Here is an 18,759-nt window from a genome sequence, read left to right as displayed (position 1 = left end):
CAAATAGCAATCAGAAAGGTAGAGGGGCTTGCAAGCAGCGCCAGTTGCTGTAAAGGTACCAGCCACAGAGCGTATTGTATTCATTACTAGAGTAATGAGACTGTAAACAGTAAAGTAACTGCCATTTATAATTTGATGTATGTTTATTTCTGTGGTGTTGACTGATATCTTTTTCTAGTTTTGTGGAGATTCTGCTTTACAGTAACTCAGCAATTCAGCTAGTCACACAGAAAGGAATTACTTTTGGGTTCAGTACTAAAATTTCAAGAAGGTTCCTTCAAGCCCTAACCACTTCTTTGCTTGAGCAATGGTTGCCAAGAGCGTTGCTGCATTGGAAAGATCCATATATCTGCTAAACTAGAGAACAGTGACCACATCACTTAACTGGTTAATCTAGGGACTAAAAAGAAATAATCCTGCTGGTTAGTCTAGGAATTAAAGAGAAATCCTGACAATGCTGCAAATTAATTTTCATCATAAGTTGATATATGTTAACATGTGAAACTACGTCATGGCAGTCTTTTCCTGTATGTGTATGTGTTTGATCTTAACCCCATGCTTACTCCGACGGATCCTAGTAAAAACAAAAATGATGTGAAATACGAATATCATCATTTATTCCTCTTGGATGTGTCTGTAAGCAAGGGCCATGCAGCAGCACAGGCAACCATTCTGTCTTAAACATTTTTAATACTTTCTTATTTTGAATATTTCTGCCCTTAATAGCTTTTTCTTCATATTTTGGCAAAAGCATTAGTAATAGTTAAGTATTTGGGCCAATTCAAGAACCTATGACTTGAAGAGAGTTTTTAATAATATCACTTCTGAAGGTATAATTGCTTTGTTGTGTAAGAGTGAAAAGGTGGTCGGTTTTGGTAGCAAAAGACAAAAAAATTTTGATGGGACTTACTTGTTAACGTGTGCTGCTCAAACCTCTCAGAGACATAAGAGTGAAAAAAGAAATGTCCGTTTGATATGTTCATGCCATGGCAGCATATATGCAGGTGCATACAGTGAAAACCATATCCTGAAGCCTTAATCAGATTTTACTCTTATTTTGCCTTTACTTCTACTAGTATTTTGTAAAAACTTAGTAACATTTACTAATATTTTTATTAGAGTATCAGGCTTGAGGTAAATTATATAGGCTTTAAAAATACTTAAGTAACCCTTGGAGAGCATAGACTGAAATATTCTCTTACTCAAGAACCTAGTCTCTTTAAGGTTTCTGTGGGAGAGAGAGGAAACGTGCTTATTTAGATCTGTGTGGATGATTTAGGACAAGAATCTGTCCCTTCCATAAGATAGGCCTAATCCAGAGTTTTTAGTGCACTCAGTGGGAGTTTGATACTGACTTCAGTGGGTGCAGGATCATTTTCTCTTTGGTGTCTGGAAGTAAAGTGCTGTCACTCTGGGTATTTAATCCTGGAACGTGATGATGAGCCTGTGATCCGACAACACTTGTGGAGCGTCCTTGCCCTTGGTCCGCATGTTTTACAGCAACGAGCGGCTGTGCACATTGAGAATTTATGCATGATCAGTGTCTTTGACTTCTGTGCCAACATACATGAAGTTGGTCCTCCTGTAAATCTATCTGGATATATGTAGATATTATTAGAATTTTACTATTTGGCCCAGAGATTTTAGGTATTTTTTTTTTCGTATGACGCATTCTGCCTTGCCTCCAAGCCCAGTTCCAAATAAGGCAGTTAAGCTCATTCGCACAGATAGGGAGGTTTCTTTAGCATTGGGAAACACATGCAGACTCTCGGAATAGATTTCCCTGGTGCCTCTCCCCTTACTAGAGTCTTGTTTCATTTTGGAAAACCGGGCACCTATGACTAATTTTCAAAGCACTGCCCAAGAGGTACATCAGAGTCTCTCCCATGGGCATTACTGAGAAGGATTTGGATGGGTACTCTCTTCTATAATTTTATGCTAATGCCCAGCTGACCTAATCTGCAGTAGTATTACAATAATATACAAAATGGCCCCTAAGTATGTCTACTTTCCATGAAAGGTGCTATAATAGGTCAGGGTAAACTTTATAAATTATGATTTTGGTCCAAGTACTATGCTCATTATTATTGTCTGTTTTAGTTTGGTAATTTTTGAAATGATTTAAGACAGTTAAGTAGTTTTTTGTGTGGTATACAAGGCAGTGAATCCCATAAATGCTTTCCTAGTACTTTAAACTAAATGGCATATTCCTGCTAATGTGATGTGCTAGTTCTAGTAAAATCACAGAGGGCTTCTGTGTTTTTTTTTTTTTTTTTTTTTTTTTTTTTTTTTATCTCATAGCACTAATAGGAATTTTATGTGACAAACTTAGTTTGCTTTTTGAGAAATGGAAGTTTATACAATAAAGTGTAATGATTTCTGGTAGATATGAAGTATAAACATTTACATATCTCCTATGAAGAAAGATATCTTACTGTGCTTTTATATGTTTAAGTGAACTTATATTGCATGCTGAGAGTGACAATAAAAATGATATCTAAAAGTTTTCAGTGATTTGCAACACCACTTGAGAAGAAGCCTGTTTTTAGTTCCAGTGCAAATAATGTATAAACTCAAATTAATTTTCTCTTTTCTGTTCTGTTTGGTGGTCTAATTTATTCTCTTTGTGATTTTAGCAGCAATAATAAATTAATAATTACTTTACAATTTTGAATACTACCTTCCAAAAATGATCTCAAAAGCACTTTGTAACCACTAGTCCCTTTTCATGCCAAAGGAGTGTATCAGTTCATTTTACAATTAAAAAAAGAAGCTAGTGAAGTGCCGAGATCATAAGTAGTCTTGCTACGGTCACACAAAGTAGCCTGTGGCAGGGATGTAGATGGAATGAATGAATCCTTTAGTACCCTGCATGGTTATATGGTTATAGCAGGCACAGAATTGCCTGAGCATCAGTTTGCAAAGTCTAACTGCCTGATTCCACCTTTGCTTTCTCTGGATTGTCAGTTGACAGCCTTGTCTATGTCAAAGGCTACTCCAACTGATCCATACTGGTAACTATTAAGGAGGTAATATATCTTTCAGGATCTGTTCACTCACACTTCAGTGAGGCCGAAAATGTACGTGGGCATGCAGCTGAGTAGAAGTTTTGTAAGAATGTATGTTATTGTTCAGGGGCACTTTGTGTCAGTCTTGACTACCCGTTATGCAATCGCCTGTAATCTGGTCTCTTACAAACTGAGATTCCTCAGTCTTTAACACTTAACTCAATGCCTGAGACTGAGCCTTTGTTAGGTTGTTTCATTTTCTTTAAGAACACTACGGGAATATTACTATTTCTGACTCCTACAGGTAAACAAATGGCATTTGTATAGGGCAATAGTGTTTTACAGGACACAGAGGCAGAGACTATTGCTTCCTGCTTTTCCCAAATTGCCACTGTTACTGGCTCCAAACTGAAGCCTCCATAGTCAGTCTCTTGCCAGCAATACAGAATCTGTCTGAAGCTTTAAAGTACTCTGAATAAATATTTGGGAGATAAATACAAGGTTGACTACTACTTGTACTTTAGTATCCCTGACTTCCTTCCCATTGCTCTCCTTGTCTGTCCAGGAGCAGAACTGACAGCTGTGGCCTCAAGCAGGGTGTGTTTGGTAGCTGCAGGACTTAAATGCCAAGTTCTGGGATATCATTCTCACAGTGGCATTTGGGTCTGTGATAAACTCTTTGGCATTGCTCTCTCTGCAGCTGTGAGGCTGTCTGTGGGGTAGCGTCGGGTCAGGCTGCCTCCTCTATGGCAGGGCCCCTTGCAGGTCTCTTGCTACTTTCTCTACCAACTTCTTGATATGTTATAGGAAAACTACATGCAAGACTCCTGTGCCACGGTAGGGTAGGGTCTAACAACTTTTTTGCATATATTACTCCTCCTCTTGGTTACCCATTATTTTACTAACTAATCCCTCTGACACTAGCGGCTTGCCCATGTACAGCGAAATGCTAAATTTCAGTGAAGAGAATGTGGCTTGCAGCATGCTTAGGAAGTCACCACCTTAAGATCAGCTAGTCTGTCGGATGAAGAGAATTCCAGAGTCTGGCAGCCTCTGAGAGCATCCCGCAATCTACTCACAGAGCTGAGCTCTGGGCACTGACATTTCTGGTAATCCCAGTGTCTTGAGTGCATTTCAAATGCTTTTGCTGGGGAAAGCTGGCTATAACAATGCCTATTTCTACTTATACTTACTTATAATCCACCTTTTTTGATTCTCTCTCTATTTTTGTCGGTGATACACACATGGAAGTTTATGCATGAGTGTGTGTTCCTGGAAGTATGCTGAACTGGCATAATAGAAGCACCAAGTGAAATGAGATAATCTAACAACAAAAGTGATTTAGATTGGTAAATGCACAAATTCTATTCCACATAGCCAATGAAGCAGCTGTAAAACAAAACCTTAAAGTAGTCTGTGATACTCATTTTTCTAAGGAGCAACACGAGCACAAAGAGAATGAACCATCTGAAAAGGTCTGTAATGTGGAAGACAGAATTTGACTGAAATAGTTCTTTTAATTATTTATCTTTCCAGCCAGAACTGATGGGGAGAAAGAGAAGATCCATAGGAAATAGTAATACCTCTGATAAATGGACTTCACAATAAGAACCCGTGGACAGATTTTTAAAATCCTGATCTCTTATTGATATCAATGGAAGTCTTGAATGCTCATCAACTCTGAAAGTCAGTGACAGATTTCAATCAGTGCCTTTGTTCTGACTTTTAGTGTCAGGTTCCAGCACATGTATTAAGAATCATGTCACTGTCACTGAAACACAGCTATCTCTGGGATGAAAAGTAACTGTGAGGCAAAAAACTAAGGGGAGATGTGTTTTTTGACCTGCAATAGTGAAGTAATGTCATACCTTTTACTCTTTTCTTAAATACACTTGCATAATAAACTGCGTAGACCTTAGTCACGGTAATTGAAAACCTGTTAAAGTTTTAGCTTCACTTCAGAGAGCTAAATACTGTTTCATTATGCTATTTTAACTGTTTCTTGTATCTCCTAATATTGAGGCCTAAAGTAGTCATCTAACAGTGATAAATGTCAGAAGTCAGTAAGATGCTGTGCAGCTTCCCCAGATCATTGTGTTGCTGTTCTTGCTCTCGTTCCCTAGAATGTGTGAGCTGCTGGATTCAACAGCACGTTTAACTTGCTTTCTGGATCCTTCTGTGCATTGCAGTCTGGTCTGTCTGATGAAGCATTTACAGTACAACAACTGGTGAGAAGTGTATGTCAAAATCTTAAAAAAAAAATGCTTGAAGAAGATAATATTGGTTATAATTAACATTATAGTTTCAATGAGAGTTTTTTCTTGTCTTTTCCTTACAATGAGATTATAACAGAGGAGGTTGTAACTCTGTCAGAAAAAATATGAAATTCAAATTGCCAAAACAAATTTGGGGAATATTTGTCATCATTGTCGCTATAAAATAAAATGAGATAACTGGAAAGAGATGGCCTGTAAGAGCACTTGGTTTTCGTAAAACTTTAATGATTAAAACCATGCTCTTTAATTTTACTAACAGATTAACTTAAAGCATCCTGTCAGCTAAATATCATCTCCAAATTGTTGAAGAAAACAGTAAGTGACGTACCTGAGGCCAAAAAAGAATGAGCATCGTACTTCAGGAGGAGATTTCAAGCATTCCTGGCTTTTTGATATCACAATACACTACTTTCTCTCATGCTATGCCTCCCCCCCCACACTCTATGCAACACACACACTAATAATTTATAATGTCCCTTAGGTCAGAATTATCTGCGAACTGTATTCAACCTGCTGAAAGGAGTGGTACTGAATCAAGCACTGTTAGATCAGAGGAAGTATGCTCATCAGAGCTGGCAATCCTGAGATCAGGCCAAGGTGAGTCAATGTGAGGTAGATTTTACAAAAACGTTGCTTTCTTTTCTTTCTTTTTTTTTTTTCCTTGTTAGAAATCCCTAGTGTTATTGAACAGTTGCCTAGGTCTGTCACCTACTGCTCTGATTGCAATATCCTTTCTGACAGAATAACATTTCTCTAAGCACTTTGACCCAAGGCCTAGTAGAATTGCCTGAGCTATTGAGAAGGAGCTCAAAGCTGTTTGGGGGAGATGGTGCATCTCTGAGTATTTCTTGCCACTCTAGACTGTTCATACTAAAAATAATCAGTATATATTTCCTATGCTATTTCAGGGAACTAAGCATCTTCATTTCGTCATTAACCCATATTGGCAGGAGCTAGGATTATGGTGCCTATAAAATATAATTTTAACCAGATTGGAATATGCATAAGACTAGGATCAAACTTCTAGAGGCTGACAGGAAAAGAAATTGCAGTGCTGACAAGTTAGCATAGTATGTAGTAAGCAAGAAAAAAAGCCAGTATATGATTTTAACAATGTGCTAATTAATACAATATAGATACTGGAAGCTCTGGAAAAGGGAGAGAGAAGTTGTTTCCTTCATAGCTTAGAAACAGCCAGAACATTGTGTCCTTGAACTCAGTAATTGTAGCTCTGTGCCAAGGTAGGGGAAAAGACCCTCTTCAATTGGATCACTAGCTGGTCTTTGCCAACTAAGGCAAAGAAAGCCTTCCAAAACTAGATGAGAGAGTGGGAAGTCCAAAAGAAAGAAAAAGAAGGATGTTTATTTATTGTTAGTTCATCAGTTTCTTGAGACACCAAGTCAAATTAAACTATATCAGTTCTTTGCATTCAGTGTATCAGGAGGGAGAATTTTAAGATGATTTGGACTGATTCAGAGGTCTAATTTATTGTATGAATGCTAGTCTAAAGGCAATTAGTGTGTCTACTAGCTGTGGGTGTGAACAATAGCTTGCTTTGTAGAAACATTTTTGAAACAACTCCTTAAATGCTAAATGATTTTAGATGAGAAAGAATTATAGTGTTGATCTTGTGAATCAATTAGTGAAAAATGATACATTTGGAAAGTTTAGCTGTGGTATAGCCTGATGAATTTTGTGCTTTGCTGAGAACTTTGTGGTTTGGTCTAAGGGAAGATAATTGGTTCTATCTGCTTTCGAGTAACTTATTTACATCCTCAGGCCCAGATCATATCATAGTGGATCTGGCCTCTAGTTCTGGTCTGAAGCATGTCTTCTTTTGAGGGGAAAAGAAAATCCCACTGTTAAGAGATTTTTCTCCTGTTTTTAAATCCTTCCTATACTTCTGGGACAGTGAAATTAATCGCTTTATTAACCAGTTTCTATCTGAATGCAGTGAAGGGATATCTTCTTCCAGAAAAGTTCATTGTGGTATTGACATGTCAGACTTCCTATTTTTATCTTAGAGAGGAAAAAAAGAATTCTGGGACATGCCTTTGACTTTTGCTTTGAGTAAAGGCAAAAAGAGGAAAAATAGATGGGGGGAAAGATTGAAGGAGATGTTATAAAAGAACACTATATGTGAAGGAGAGACTAAAAGAATGTGAATGCCTGCGGAGTAACAAAAATTGCTTCTAGGTTTCACTGGAGAGCTTATTCCTTTTGTCTCTTTTTGTGAGTTTGTCGGCTTCTCCCCTGGAAGAAGTCTACTTGGATGACCACCCTCACAGTCTAGCAAGTGCTCTGCTGGTGGTTACTAACAGAAAAGTGACACATTCCTTTTGAGATTTTTAGGTTGTGTGCTCCCTGCTTGAACACAGAGGAAAACTGTGTGAGGAAGAATTGACAGCTACAGAATTAGTAAAATAGATTCATGTGGAACATACCACAGTTCCTGGGCAGAATCCTATAATCCTAGATGGTATGGCATTGCTACGCTTTCACATTGATTCCTCTTTTGTTTTCCAGGGGACTATTTGGAGAAGCAAGTGCTGTTTGGCATGAATCTGGCCCTGCATAATTTACATTACTATTATTGTGTTTTATAGCATGCAGAATAGACGTTCTGTTCTGAACAGAGTACATGAAAATGTGGCTTCCATTTGTCAGTCCGGATTTAATTAGTTGCATTAGTTGCAGCAGTGAGGATTGAGCAAGCAGAATGTGGCTACACTCAGGCACAGAAACATCAAGAAATAGTTGCTTTTGGTAGTGTGTGGCCCAGTTTATAATCAAGTTTCATGCTTCTTTCTTTTTTTCAGTGCAAATCTGGACTCTTATTAATTCAGGCAAATAAAGGGGCAAAGAATTCCCAAGGACAGAACTTATGCAGCTGTAAGTTACTGTCTGATACTGCTGGTGTTTCCACCTGTTGTATTAGTGTTTATTCTAGCACAATACTGCAGAAATAAAAAAAATAAAAAAGGAAAGAAAGAAAAGAAAAAGAAAAAAAAAGAAAGGAAAAGGAAAAAGCAGCAGCCTCACAACAGTTAGAGCAGTCAGCCACTTAAACACCTGCTTAAATCTCAGCACATTAAAAATTCAGCAAATCACTTATGCTTGTACTCTAGAGCTTTGCTGATTTGGGCCAAAGGATTAGGGAAATGGAGATTTTTTTTCAATACTGGAAGAATACTGAGCTTGACTCGCTTGGAATTTCTCTAGTTTACATGCTTTGATAAAATAAGTGTAAAAGCACTATATCAGAACAGTAGTGTTTTAGAGCACCTATGTGCACATATAAATGACTGGAACATGTGTGACATATGGCAGACTTGGAACACGTTACCTTAGATTCTGACATAGGTATTTTCCTAGAACTGCAGAAGGGCCATATTCAGACCCTGAGAGAAAGTTGTGACTTCTGTGAAAACCAAATTGCAAACACATACCCTAGAACTGAATCTGGCCCTAAGTCAGGGTGTATTTCCAGCTGAAATAGATTGAAGAACCTGGAGGGATTTTTTTTTCCTTCCTTTTTGCATGAACAAAGTTTGACAAAGTTTGGTGGTAAAACATATGACATTAAAAATGTATGTGACTAATCGTGACTGAACATACATGGTGTAAGTCAGGCTACAATCTCTGAGGACTAAAACTTAGCTGGTAGGCAGCAGGTACTTCTCAGATATGAGGGGCTTCTTTTGTAGAATGTATTTATTATGAGTGGCTGGGCATCTGCATTCTGGCTCAGTTCCCTGTAGTAAAGAACTGACCACATTACTATTTGCAAACACAGGGTTCACTCAAGTGGTACTAAAAAGAGAAGAGGTGGGGCAAGTAGAGCTTTAAAAAGAAAGAGGAGTCCCTCCAAGTTTGTATGTATAAAGCAACTACGTTTTGGAGAGGGACGGAACCTGGAGATCTTGCTCCCTATACTCCACTGAGGGCTGTAGTGAACAGTCTTTCAGTTTCTCTGTGTTTAAGATTTAAACAGCAGCTTTGCTTGTCATGAGGAAATTTGCAATGATCCTTGCAAGCTTTGCTTTTAAGCTGTGTTAAATTTGTGGCAAGAGTGTCAGGCATTTCATACTTGGCTTCTAAAAAAGAAAAAAAAAAAGAGTGAGAGAGAGAGAGAGACAGAGAAAACGACATGTGTGGGGAAGAAATCCCCCAGGAATTTCTTCAAGGTTGTAGTCAGACACAGTAAGGGCTAAAGTGACAAGAAAAGCAAGACAAAGATAAAACTCAGTATTGTGATAAGATGTCTGAGTATAAGGGAGGAGATTGCAGAAACTTTTTGGGATTACACGTGTTCATCTTGCTCTGGATATGACTGAATACAAGCTTATTTTTCTCTAGTGACAGTTCAAAACACTCAAGATTATGTTTCTCTTCCCTGTTGCTTTTTTGCCAGTGGTTTTTAAAATTGGTTTTGTCAGCCTCTCAGCTCTGCAGCACTGGAACTGTCCTAATGGATACAGACTAGAGACTGAAAACTCCACTTGTATAGGTAAGTAAGTGACCATTCACAATTATGAAAACAGCATTTGTGTTATCTTAATTGAACTTTATAATTTTAAAATAATTTTATAACAGAGTGTTAGTGTGCTGTACTGGCCAAGAAAATAAATCAACTTTTTGATACCACTTGCTTCTCAGAGCCAACAGAACTCATTTTATTTAATAGTTTCAGAAATCAGTTTCTTGTCAGTTTAATTATCAGAAAGTAGAATTAGGGTGTGTATGATCTTTTTTAAAGAGATCTGAACAGTTGCCTGGTTACCAAAATTCCTTTTCTTTGCTTTAGTGTCTCTTTATCTTCAACACATGTGAATGCACATTGTTGTGCTACTATATATGTGTAATCTATATATGGATATATTTTTATATCTCTACATGCATAGAGAAAGAGTACTTTTATATAGAGTTAATACATCCCATACAATACACGATTTATGTGTTGGATACTGTAGTACTAAAATGTGGGTGAAGTGTATGACCTGAATATTACTATAATAATCTCTAGTGATTTGGAACATTTAAAATACAGATTCTTATTCTTTAAAAAGTGTAAGATAAAGAATGACAGAAGCCTTCTCCCCACCCTGATACCTTGAAGTTCATCTTTTTTTTTAGAAAGACAGAGCCAGTGAAGTACTGGGTTTTGTGTTAAGGAGAAGAGGAAATGCTCTATAAGACTTCAAGCAAACAGACCTAATACTTGGAGTTAAGCTTTTGTCATAGTTTGTTTTGTCATGTTTGGGCTTCAGAAGCTCTGACTCAGTTCTTGATATGATTCCAGTGATTTAATAACAGGTGCCTCTGTGCATTCTACCAAGAAATACCAACTTGTAAGCAGAAAAGAGAAGTATGCATATTAAATGCTCTGGTATCGGGGGAGGAGGAACTAGGCATTTTTGTGTACAAATTATAATCTTGATTGAAGATTTATCAGAGATCCACAAACACTGAGGATATTTCTATGCTTATGCTTGAATTTGAATGAGGAGCACAATTCTGAAGTGAATCTCCATACTCTCCCCTCTTACTCCCCTCTTTGTGCAGTCTTGAAGTGCACAAATGGGATTCCCACTGGTGAACCTAAACCAGTAGATGCACCTGAGAAGAGCACCTGTCCTCCCTACTGCAGGACCAGACTAGAACTGGTTCTGTGTAACCTCATCCTGAGATATGTGCGCTTCCTCAGCAGCTGTTGCACTTTACAGATCCTCTCCTGTGGGTCCATGCTATTTGCTAATGTTAACCTAGTTTCTATGGGCTAATTAAGAAGTACATTAGTTATGACTTACATATTACTGTATCACCCAGTCGAGACCTCACTTTTAACAGGACAGTCATACTAAACTGAAGGTGTTTGGCTATTTTTTGGTGGGTCGAAGTCCACTATAAATATCACTGAAGGTTAAAATGGTACAAAGATGCAGTCATTCTTCTGTTTCAGTCGACTCATTTTGCACACTCATGTGTTTTGCTCTCCCATTACCTGAGACAGGAGTTGCCCTACATTGTCTTTTCTGTTGAAAGCTAGATTTATTCTCTTATTGTAGCAGTCTTGAGGAGACTAGGTAAAGCACCAAAACAGAATGGCTAGTAGCTCAGCAGACAGTGCAAGAAATAGTAATAGAAGTAGTGATTTCTGCAATGGCTAAATTTACTATGACGTACTCTGAGTAAAGACCTTATTTTACCTTGTATAGCATAGAATAAACAAAAAAATAAAATGTGCTAGGTTATCTTTTTAATTAGAGATCACTGAATTAAAGAGGAGCAAGCACAGGCAGAATTTTGAGGTGAAATACAGGACTAAAGGATACTTCAATGGAATGGATTTCCCCTGTTCTTTTTTGTATGTGCTGGACACACAAGCTCTGTCATGACCAGAAGACCAGATGTGAGATAGAGGGTGCAGTGGGAAGCAAATGGTAGGAAGCTGGAGGCAGACTTTGAAGGTAATAATGGACATAAAAGTGGAGAGTGGGAGACATGACTCACATGACTCATACCAGTGAACTGTGAACAATGACAGCAAGCTGAACAGTGGCTTGGTGATCATCTTTGGCGAGTTGTAATAAATATACCAATTGTAAAATGTTCTTTGTCATCTGTGACTGTGGTGGCAACCTGCCAGCCGTAAGACCTATCCTAAATTGTGGAGGTGCTGGCTCTTCATTAGAGAGCTGCCACAATGGATACTTACGGGAAAGTGCATAGGCTTTTCTAGATTTTTTTTTCCATCTTGCTACTACAGATGAAGATCTAGGTTGTGGTCTTATGTGGCTTAATATCTTATTTCTTAATTAGTTCCTTTTATTTCTAGGGATAGTCAAAGATCAAAAACCACTTCGTCATGAGGAAACATAATGTAATCTAATCTTAAATGTTTCACATAGTTTTGTACAGTTTTAAGAGAGAGTATTTGAATCCTGACTTGGTATGCCAAGAGGGGAAAGGTCTTTGAGGCAACAATGTATCCCGGAACAGCACAATCTATGCGAGGAAGTATGGGAGAACAGCTTATGAGTTAAAAACAAAGGACTAGTTTGATGCCTGAACACACCTATTTATCTGCAAGTAATGATACAACTGAAAGCATTTCTGTACTTCTTGACATTGCCATTTTGATTTAAACTTTTAAAATTTTTTAACTAGTGTCAGGACTGCGGACTAAGTTACCCTTAAAAATTCACCTTTCTTAGACCCCAGTAAACACATAGAACCCTCTGTCTCTAAAGGAAAAATGGTCTTGGCCATGTAGGAGTTGTTTTTTATCTTTTAGGAAGAAAAACAACATGAGAACAGTGTTTCTTGGGAGAGCTTTGATTTCTAACATGTTTGACTTCTGTAAGCACTACAAGGGACACCAGGGAATAGGCTTTGGCCTTATGGCTATTTAGATTTTAGTTGATTCTGTCCTCCCCAAGTACCTCTATAACAACACCATTTTTCATGCTTTCTTGTGGTTTAGATACTTTTTCCCCTAGAAGCCAAGACACCTTCTGATGTGATACTGTAATCTCAAGAAGCCTCTAGTATGTTTCTTTGCGTTATCAAATTTAAGACTTGACAGTAGTGCCTGTTAATCTTGGGCTACCCTAGAGAAATATATTGATGTTCTACATACTGCATGAATGAAAGTGTACCTTGTCTTCAGGGCTGACTTTGAGTACTCACTTTGTAAGTTTTAAAGGTGAAGGAAGATGGTTGTTTAAAAACAAATTCACAGTATTGAAGAGAAGCTTTTAAAGAAGACACAGCAAAACCCACAATATTAAAGTAATGCTAAATCATAGGGGTTCTTAAATTCTGCCACATCACTGCTAATTCTGATGTTGACTAGTCAGCATTTTTCACATCTTTAGGACTTCTTTGCTTTAGAACTAGCATGCTATGTGTTCCTCCAGAGCTACAGCTTTCTTGCTTTTGTAGTTGAAGATGACAGCTGCAATTAGATCAGCTGTTTTGGTTAGATTTTTCTTTTTGTATCTCAAGCTTTTCCTCTTTCTTTCTTGCTCTTCACCACTCTCCTGTCATGGAGCACTGGTCACAGAATCACAATATTAGGTTATTCCCGTTTGAATTACAAATTTAAAAATTCCCCTTAGTTACCTAAATCCTGGCTCCAGTTTGCTCCATATAGCCTTCTGAAGACACACTTGAAATTTTTTATATTGTATTCTCAGAATTATTAAATGCCAATTCAAAACTAATTCACAGCTATCGTCTGCAAGTATCGTATAAGGTGGTGTAAGAGCCAATGAAATGGGGAGCTGTGTTGGCTACACCCGTCATAATGTAATTTTAGGGATACATCAGTTGGGATTCCACTGAATCCCTCTTTTTTGTAAGAGTGCAGCTGAAGCACATACGTTTTCTTATTTTCAGTAGCTGTCTTCTAGTTAGCTCACTTCATATTATACTACCTTGGGATAGATATTTGAAAATATTTTTACCAAATAATAGAAGGGAATTCTTCCACATGGGTCTGAGTTACAGGCCAACTCACTGAAAGACTCCCATATAATTCTCTGGAAATTGGATTCTGCTGGATGTGGACAGATACTGTCTTTAATTGTAAAAACTTGGATGAAAATAAGGAGGAGGAGAATCTGTCACAAGAAATCTGTCACAAAAAGTGCCAGAAGATGACTTCAAGGACTTCGTCCTTGAAAGGCAATCCAGTAATAGTATGTTGAAAATTAAACTATTTTCAGGGAAGTAGAGACCAATTAGAACTGCACCTTTTCTCAGTGGGTTGATGTGGAATTTGTGGTTACTAATTTACTCTCAGCATTTATTTCTAAAACAAAGTTTGAAAATGATTTTTTTTTCCATTCTAGTGACCAAACTCTTGAGATCCGAATCTAGAACAATAGAAGATTAGAGAAGATATTATAGTCCCCTGATATTGTTTTACCATTTTTCTTCAAGATATCCAGAAATGGTTTATGAACTTGATTTCAGATCTAAACTTGGTTCTACTTTATGTAGAACTTGTTTTTAGTTCTTCTAAATCATATGGTTCCTTGTGCTATCACAGCTGTGGCTTTGGACTGAAAAAGTGCAGAATTGATAACTTATTTACATTATTTTTCTTACCATATTATCTGAACATTTCACAAAAACTAGGGAGCTGAGGTAATGATAAACTTGCACTTCTTTACTCCTTTGGTCAGAGAAGTGCCTCAGCTATTTTATTGTGGCTTGTTGATAAATGGAGATTTTTTTCCATTTGTGACTATCTTCTGTTCTTTGAGCTGTATGTTTTTAACAAAATAGAAAAAATGTAGGAGCTATTTTCTTTGTAATCCAAATGAAATTTATTGTTTAACTATATTGATAAGATTATGATGGTAACTGGATACAGAAGACAGAATTCATCCGTAGTCCAATTCCACAAGAACCAAATTTGAGTTAGGTTGTATGAGTGTGTGTATCTGTGTGTATATATTTTATGTATATAATCTGTATATTTGGGGCCATAATGAAAGGCACATTCTGTGTTACTGTGGTTTCTCTGTATCCCTGCCAGGCATACTAATGCTTCACCTTCTGCAATCAGAGCATTTCTCAAGACTTTCAATAAAGTGGTATATTTGTATGCAAAGTCATTGAGAGCTGCCAACATCATGATGACATGATTCATCGTTTTTGCTGATTCTCAAGGCATTTTTTGCATAAAGAAGCCTTTGAGAACTGAGCAGAATCTTATTCTTCCATTCAGGACTGGCTGTCAGGGCACTGCAGACTGCTTTTGTGTTCACTAAGCCGATTTCTTTCACAGGGTAAAGTTCCCACTGGGGAAAGTGGTTGCCAGGATACATAAAACAGCTACAGCAGGATGTGACTGTGCTTTGCTTAGGCATAAAAAGTGCAGGTGAAGGCACTCTTACTTATACCTGATGGATTATTTTTTGATCAAGTTCTCCTAAGGCTTAAGAAACAGCTTTTGGGTGTTTTTTTTGTTTTTGTTTTTGGATTTTTTTTTTGACCTTTACAAGAAGTAGAGCTCATATTAAGCCTGGGACCTTTTACATTGTTAGCGCCTTGAACACTGAATGTTCACAGAGCTCCAGCATGTTTAACAATAGCTCACTGTTTATCGGCACTTCCTGTTTACAGCTGGAATGGATGTTCTCTGATGGCCAAGCAGCTTGTCAGTGTGCCTCTGATTTTTTCATTGGGCAATTATTCTTGAACTGTATCTTTTCCTCAGTTAGAGTGATTGTTCACTTTTTAGCATATGGCTGATATTCTGTATTATGTGAACTTAAGCAGCGCTGAAGACTGGCACACTGATTACCCCCAGATCCCCTCTTCAAGTTACTAGGGAGGCAGTGTAAATTCTTTTAGCCTGATCAATCAATGTGTTCTTTCCTGGACAGTCATTTTGTTTGTTTGTTTTTAATTATATGATTTAAAGCTGAGATCATCCTGTAAATCACAGATCATTGTCCAGTTACCTTGGTACATAGCACAGTAACCTGTTTTTAATTAAAGCATGTATTCCCATTCTCATCTTGGTTAGAGAATATCCACTGATGTTTTTCATAATGTCAGTTTTTTTCTTGGTAGCTTATTCCTTTAGTTAATCACACTTGTTAAAACATGAGTTTAATTTCTAAATTTGATTTCACAGGATGGTTGAGGTTGGAAGGGACTTCTGGAGATCATCTAGTCCAACCTCTTGCTCAAGCAGGGTGACCTAGACCGTGTTGCATGAGATCGCATCCAGGCGGGTTTTGAATATCTCCAGAGAAGGAGACTCCACAACCTGTTCCGGTGCTCTGTAACCCTCATAGTAAAGAAATTTTTCCTTATATTCAGGTGGAGCTTCTTGTGTTTCAGTTTGTACCTATTGTCTCTTATCCTGTCACTTAATGCAACTGAAAAGAGTCTGGCCCCATCCTCTTGAGACCCTCCCTTAAGGTATTTATAGACATTGATAAGATCCCCTCTGTCTTCTCTTCTCCAGGCTTCAGTTCTCAGCCATTAGTCCTTGTTTAAATCTTTCCTGAAAGAAATTAAAGTGTTTTTTTTTGGAAAATCAGGTACTTTTTCTTTCTGAAGGTATGTACGTATGTATTGTGATCAAGCCTACTCCCAGTCTTTTTGATAAGCTAAGCAAACTGAGCTCTTTGGGTGTCTCACTGAAAGATGTTTATTCTTACCTTTATTCTTATTCTGTTTATTCTTACCTTCATGGAATTAAAATGTTGAAAATGCTTTTGTTTTACCTTTCTAATCTATGAAAACAAAAATTAGTTAGTTACATGTACTCTGATTATATTTCATACATTATCAAAATTGGTTTATTCGCCATGTGGAACATATATTGTGGATCAACTCTGAAAAGAATATAGAAGCACTCCCTAATCTGTGTCATCACATTAAATGGTTGTAAAGCATCAACTTTCAACAATCTTCCTCCTGCCTGCCAACTCTTCTGATATATGGAGATTTTAAAAGCATTTAAGGGAGACAGTTCCCTGGACCACATGAAACACCAGGGATCTACTTGCTTTCATTAATCTGAGATTGCAAACAGGAAAAGTTCCTTTCAAAGCGCTGAAGTGAGTTGATGAAATTACCAGTTTGTTATAGTGAGATGCCATTTCTGGCCTTCTCTGATCTAGGTGAATATCCACCTAACACTCACAGACCTCCTAAAGCACTGTGGCAATTTGCACATGATTCAAATGCTGGGTTACCCAAGAAGTTCTTCCTTAGTTCTTCTGAAGTCTTGGTCAGGAACATAAGTATATATATATACATAAATATGTTAATACGTGTGTGTGTGTGTGTGTGTGTGTGTGTGTGTGTGTGTAGATTTGGTTGTGATTCAGTGTCCCGTACCTGCTTAGTCAAAAGTGTCCTGTAAAGAGAGCTCAGGTTATTTCTTTTTTTCTTGTATGTGCAAATTCAAACTTACTGTAATGTTAAAACCCAGAATAAAAGCTGCTGTGTTTTACTAGGGCATGGACATCAAATAGATCTTGGACAGGGTGAATGCCCTCAGTTATTCTACCAAGAAATATACAAGGACACAATACTGCCAGATATTATGGACCTCTAGAAATTACTATTTGATTTCAGTAGGAAGTGAAGTTTCTCTGAACTTTCTGGGACAATCTATGGTGCTGAAAACTGATAAAGGGCTTAATATGCCCCCCACCCCCCAATGTAAAATGTGCTCCTCAGTGGTGACCTTTCTTTTTAGGGAAAAAAAAGAAAGAAAAAAAAAGTCTTTCACTTTAATAGCTACAACCTCAAGCCCTATTAATGCACCATGAATACTGTAATTATCTTTTTAATTAATAAAGACTCTGAGCTAATCCATCAGCTAAAAGTCAAGTTGCTAATTAATTTGCTTGGTGCCCTGAATGGGTGTTTGACCTGGGATTGTTGCTTTCAGAATATAGTGTTCTTTGAAGTATTGTATGTTTTTGAGACTTGACTGAATTCAAAATGTCAGGGTAGGAGTGCTTTGGCAGTCGTATGTTTTATAAAGTCCGGTGATTTATTTGCAAAATTGTTACTGTGGGAAGAGAGATTGTAATAGAAGGAAGCAGCTGCAGGCAGAGGTTATGAGAGCATCAAAATTTGTAGCAAAGGAAAAAGCAAATCACAGAAACAGAGTAGTGGACAAGTCCTTTCCCTATTTTTGGGCAATTGGAGACCATTTGTGTAAAGTGCCAAGTCACTTGGGGAAGAGGTAATTTTCCTGGTCAGTCGTCTTAAAAATGAAAAAAAAAAAAAAATCACTCAACATACGAAAACACAACAACCAACAATTCTGAAACTAGTAAGTGAAACAATATAGCCATCCTCCTGTTTTAATGGTGGGAAACTAAACTTTGTAACTAACCTGCTATCAGCGTTCTGTGTCCAGGGTTGTCTTTCTGTTTATTTTCTTCTGCTTTTGCTAGCTGAGTTATCCTAATCTGTTCAAAACATTTTTCAGATATTGATGAATGTCTTGAAGGTGGTTTGGGAACCTGTGGCCAAAGCTGTATCAATGTTCCAGGGTCTTATATCTGTTCCTGTTTGCCTGGCTACACCTTGGATATAGACAAATGGTCTTGCTATGTGAACGGTAATGTAATTTTGTTTTCTAATGACTAAAAAAGAGTTTTAGAGTTTTAATTAGCAGTTAGCATACTTTTCAAAGTGAATCATGCCTGTGTCTTCCCTATTCACAATGCTGGCTTAATTCAGCTACTGGAAAGTGGACTGATGCTTTGATTTGCTCAATGAAAAACTGCCTCTTCTAGTGTTCAGTTAACTGGCAAGGGGAAAAGCAGATGTCACAGAAGAGTGACAGTGGAGAGAAGAAACTATGGTGGATATGTGAAAAACAAAAACGAAACATGACTTCCTGTTTAGCAGATCTACTCCCTCTCAGGAGTAAACTGTACCCTAACTTTAAACTCTCTCTCTTGTCCTGTCCTTACTGC

The 18,759-nt window shown here is 37.6% G+C and overlaps 1 protein-coding gene across 1 annotated transcript in view; it reads left to right on the top strand.

Moving 5' to 3' along the window:
• Positions 1–9,667: 9,667 nt before the first annotated feature.
• Positions 9,668–18,759, top strand: part of EGF (epidermal growth factor) — a 61,682-nt gene continuing 52,590 nt past the window's right edge. Inside the window, exons 1-2 of the mRNA XM_062574874.1 lie at positions 9,668–9,794; positions 18,267–18,398. Coding sequence (XP_062430858.1) covers positions 9,668–9,794; positions 18,267–18,398 — 259 coding nt within the window. The remainder of the gene's footprint in view (positions 9,795–18,266; positions 18,399–18,759) is intronic.

This window comes from Rhea pennata, chromosome 4, assembly GCF_028389875.1.
Source record: "Rhea pennata isolate bPtePen1 chromosome 4, bPtePen1.pri, whole genome shotgun sequence".
Classification (NCBI taxonomy): Eukaryota; Metazoa; Chordata; class Aves; order Rheiformes; family Rheidae; genus Rhea; species Rhea pennata.
Note: the sequence above shows the minus strand (reverse complement) of the source record. Positions and strands in the feature narration are given on the sequence as shown.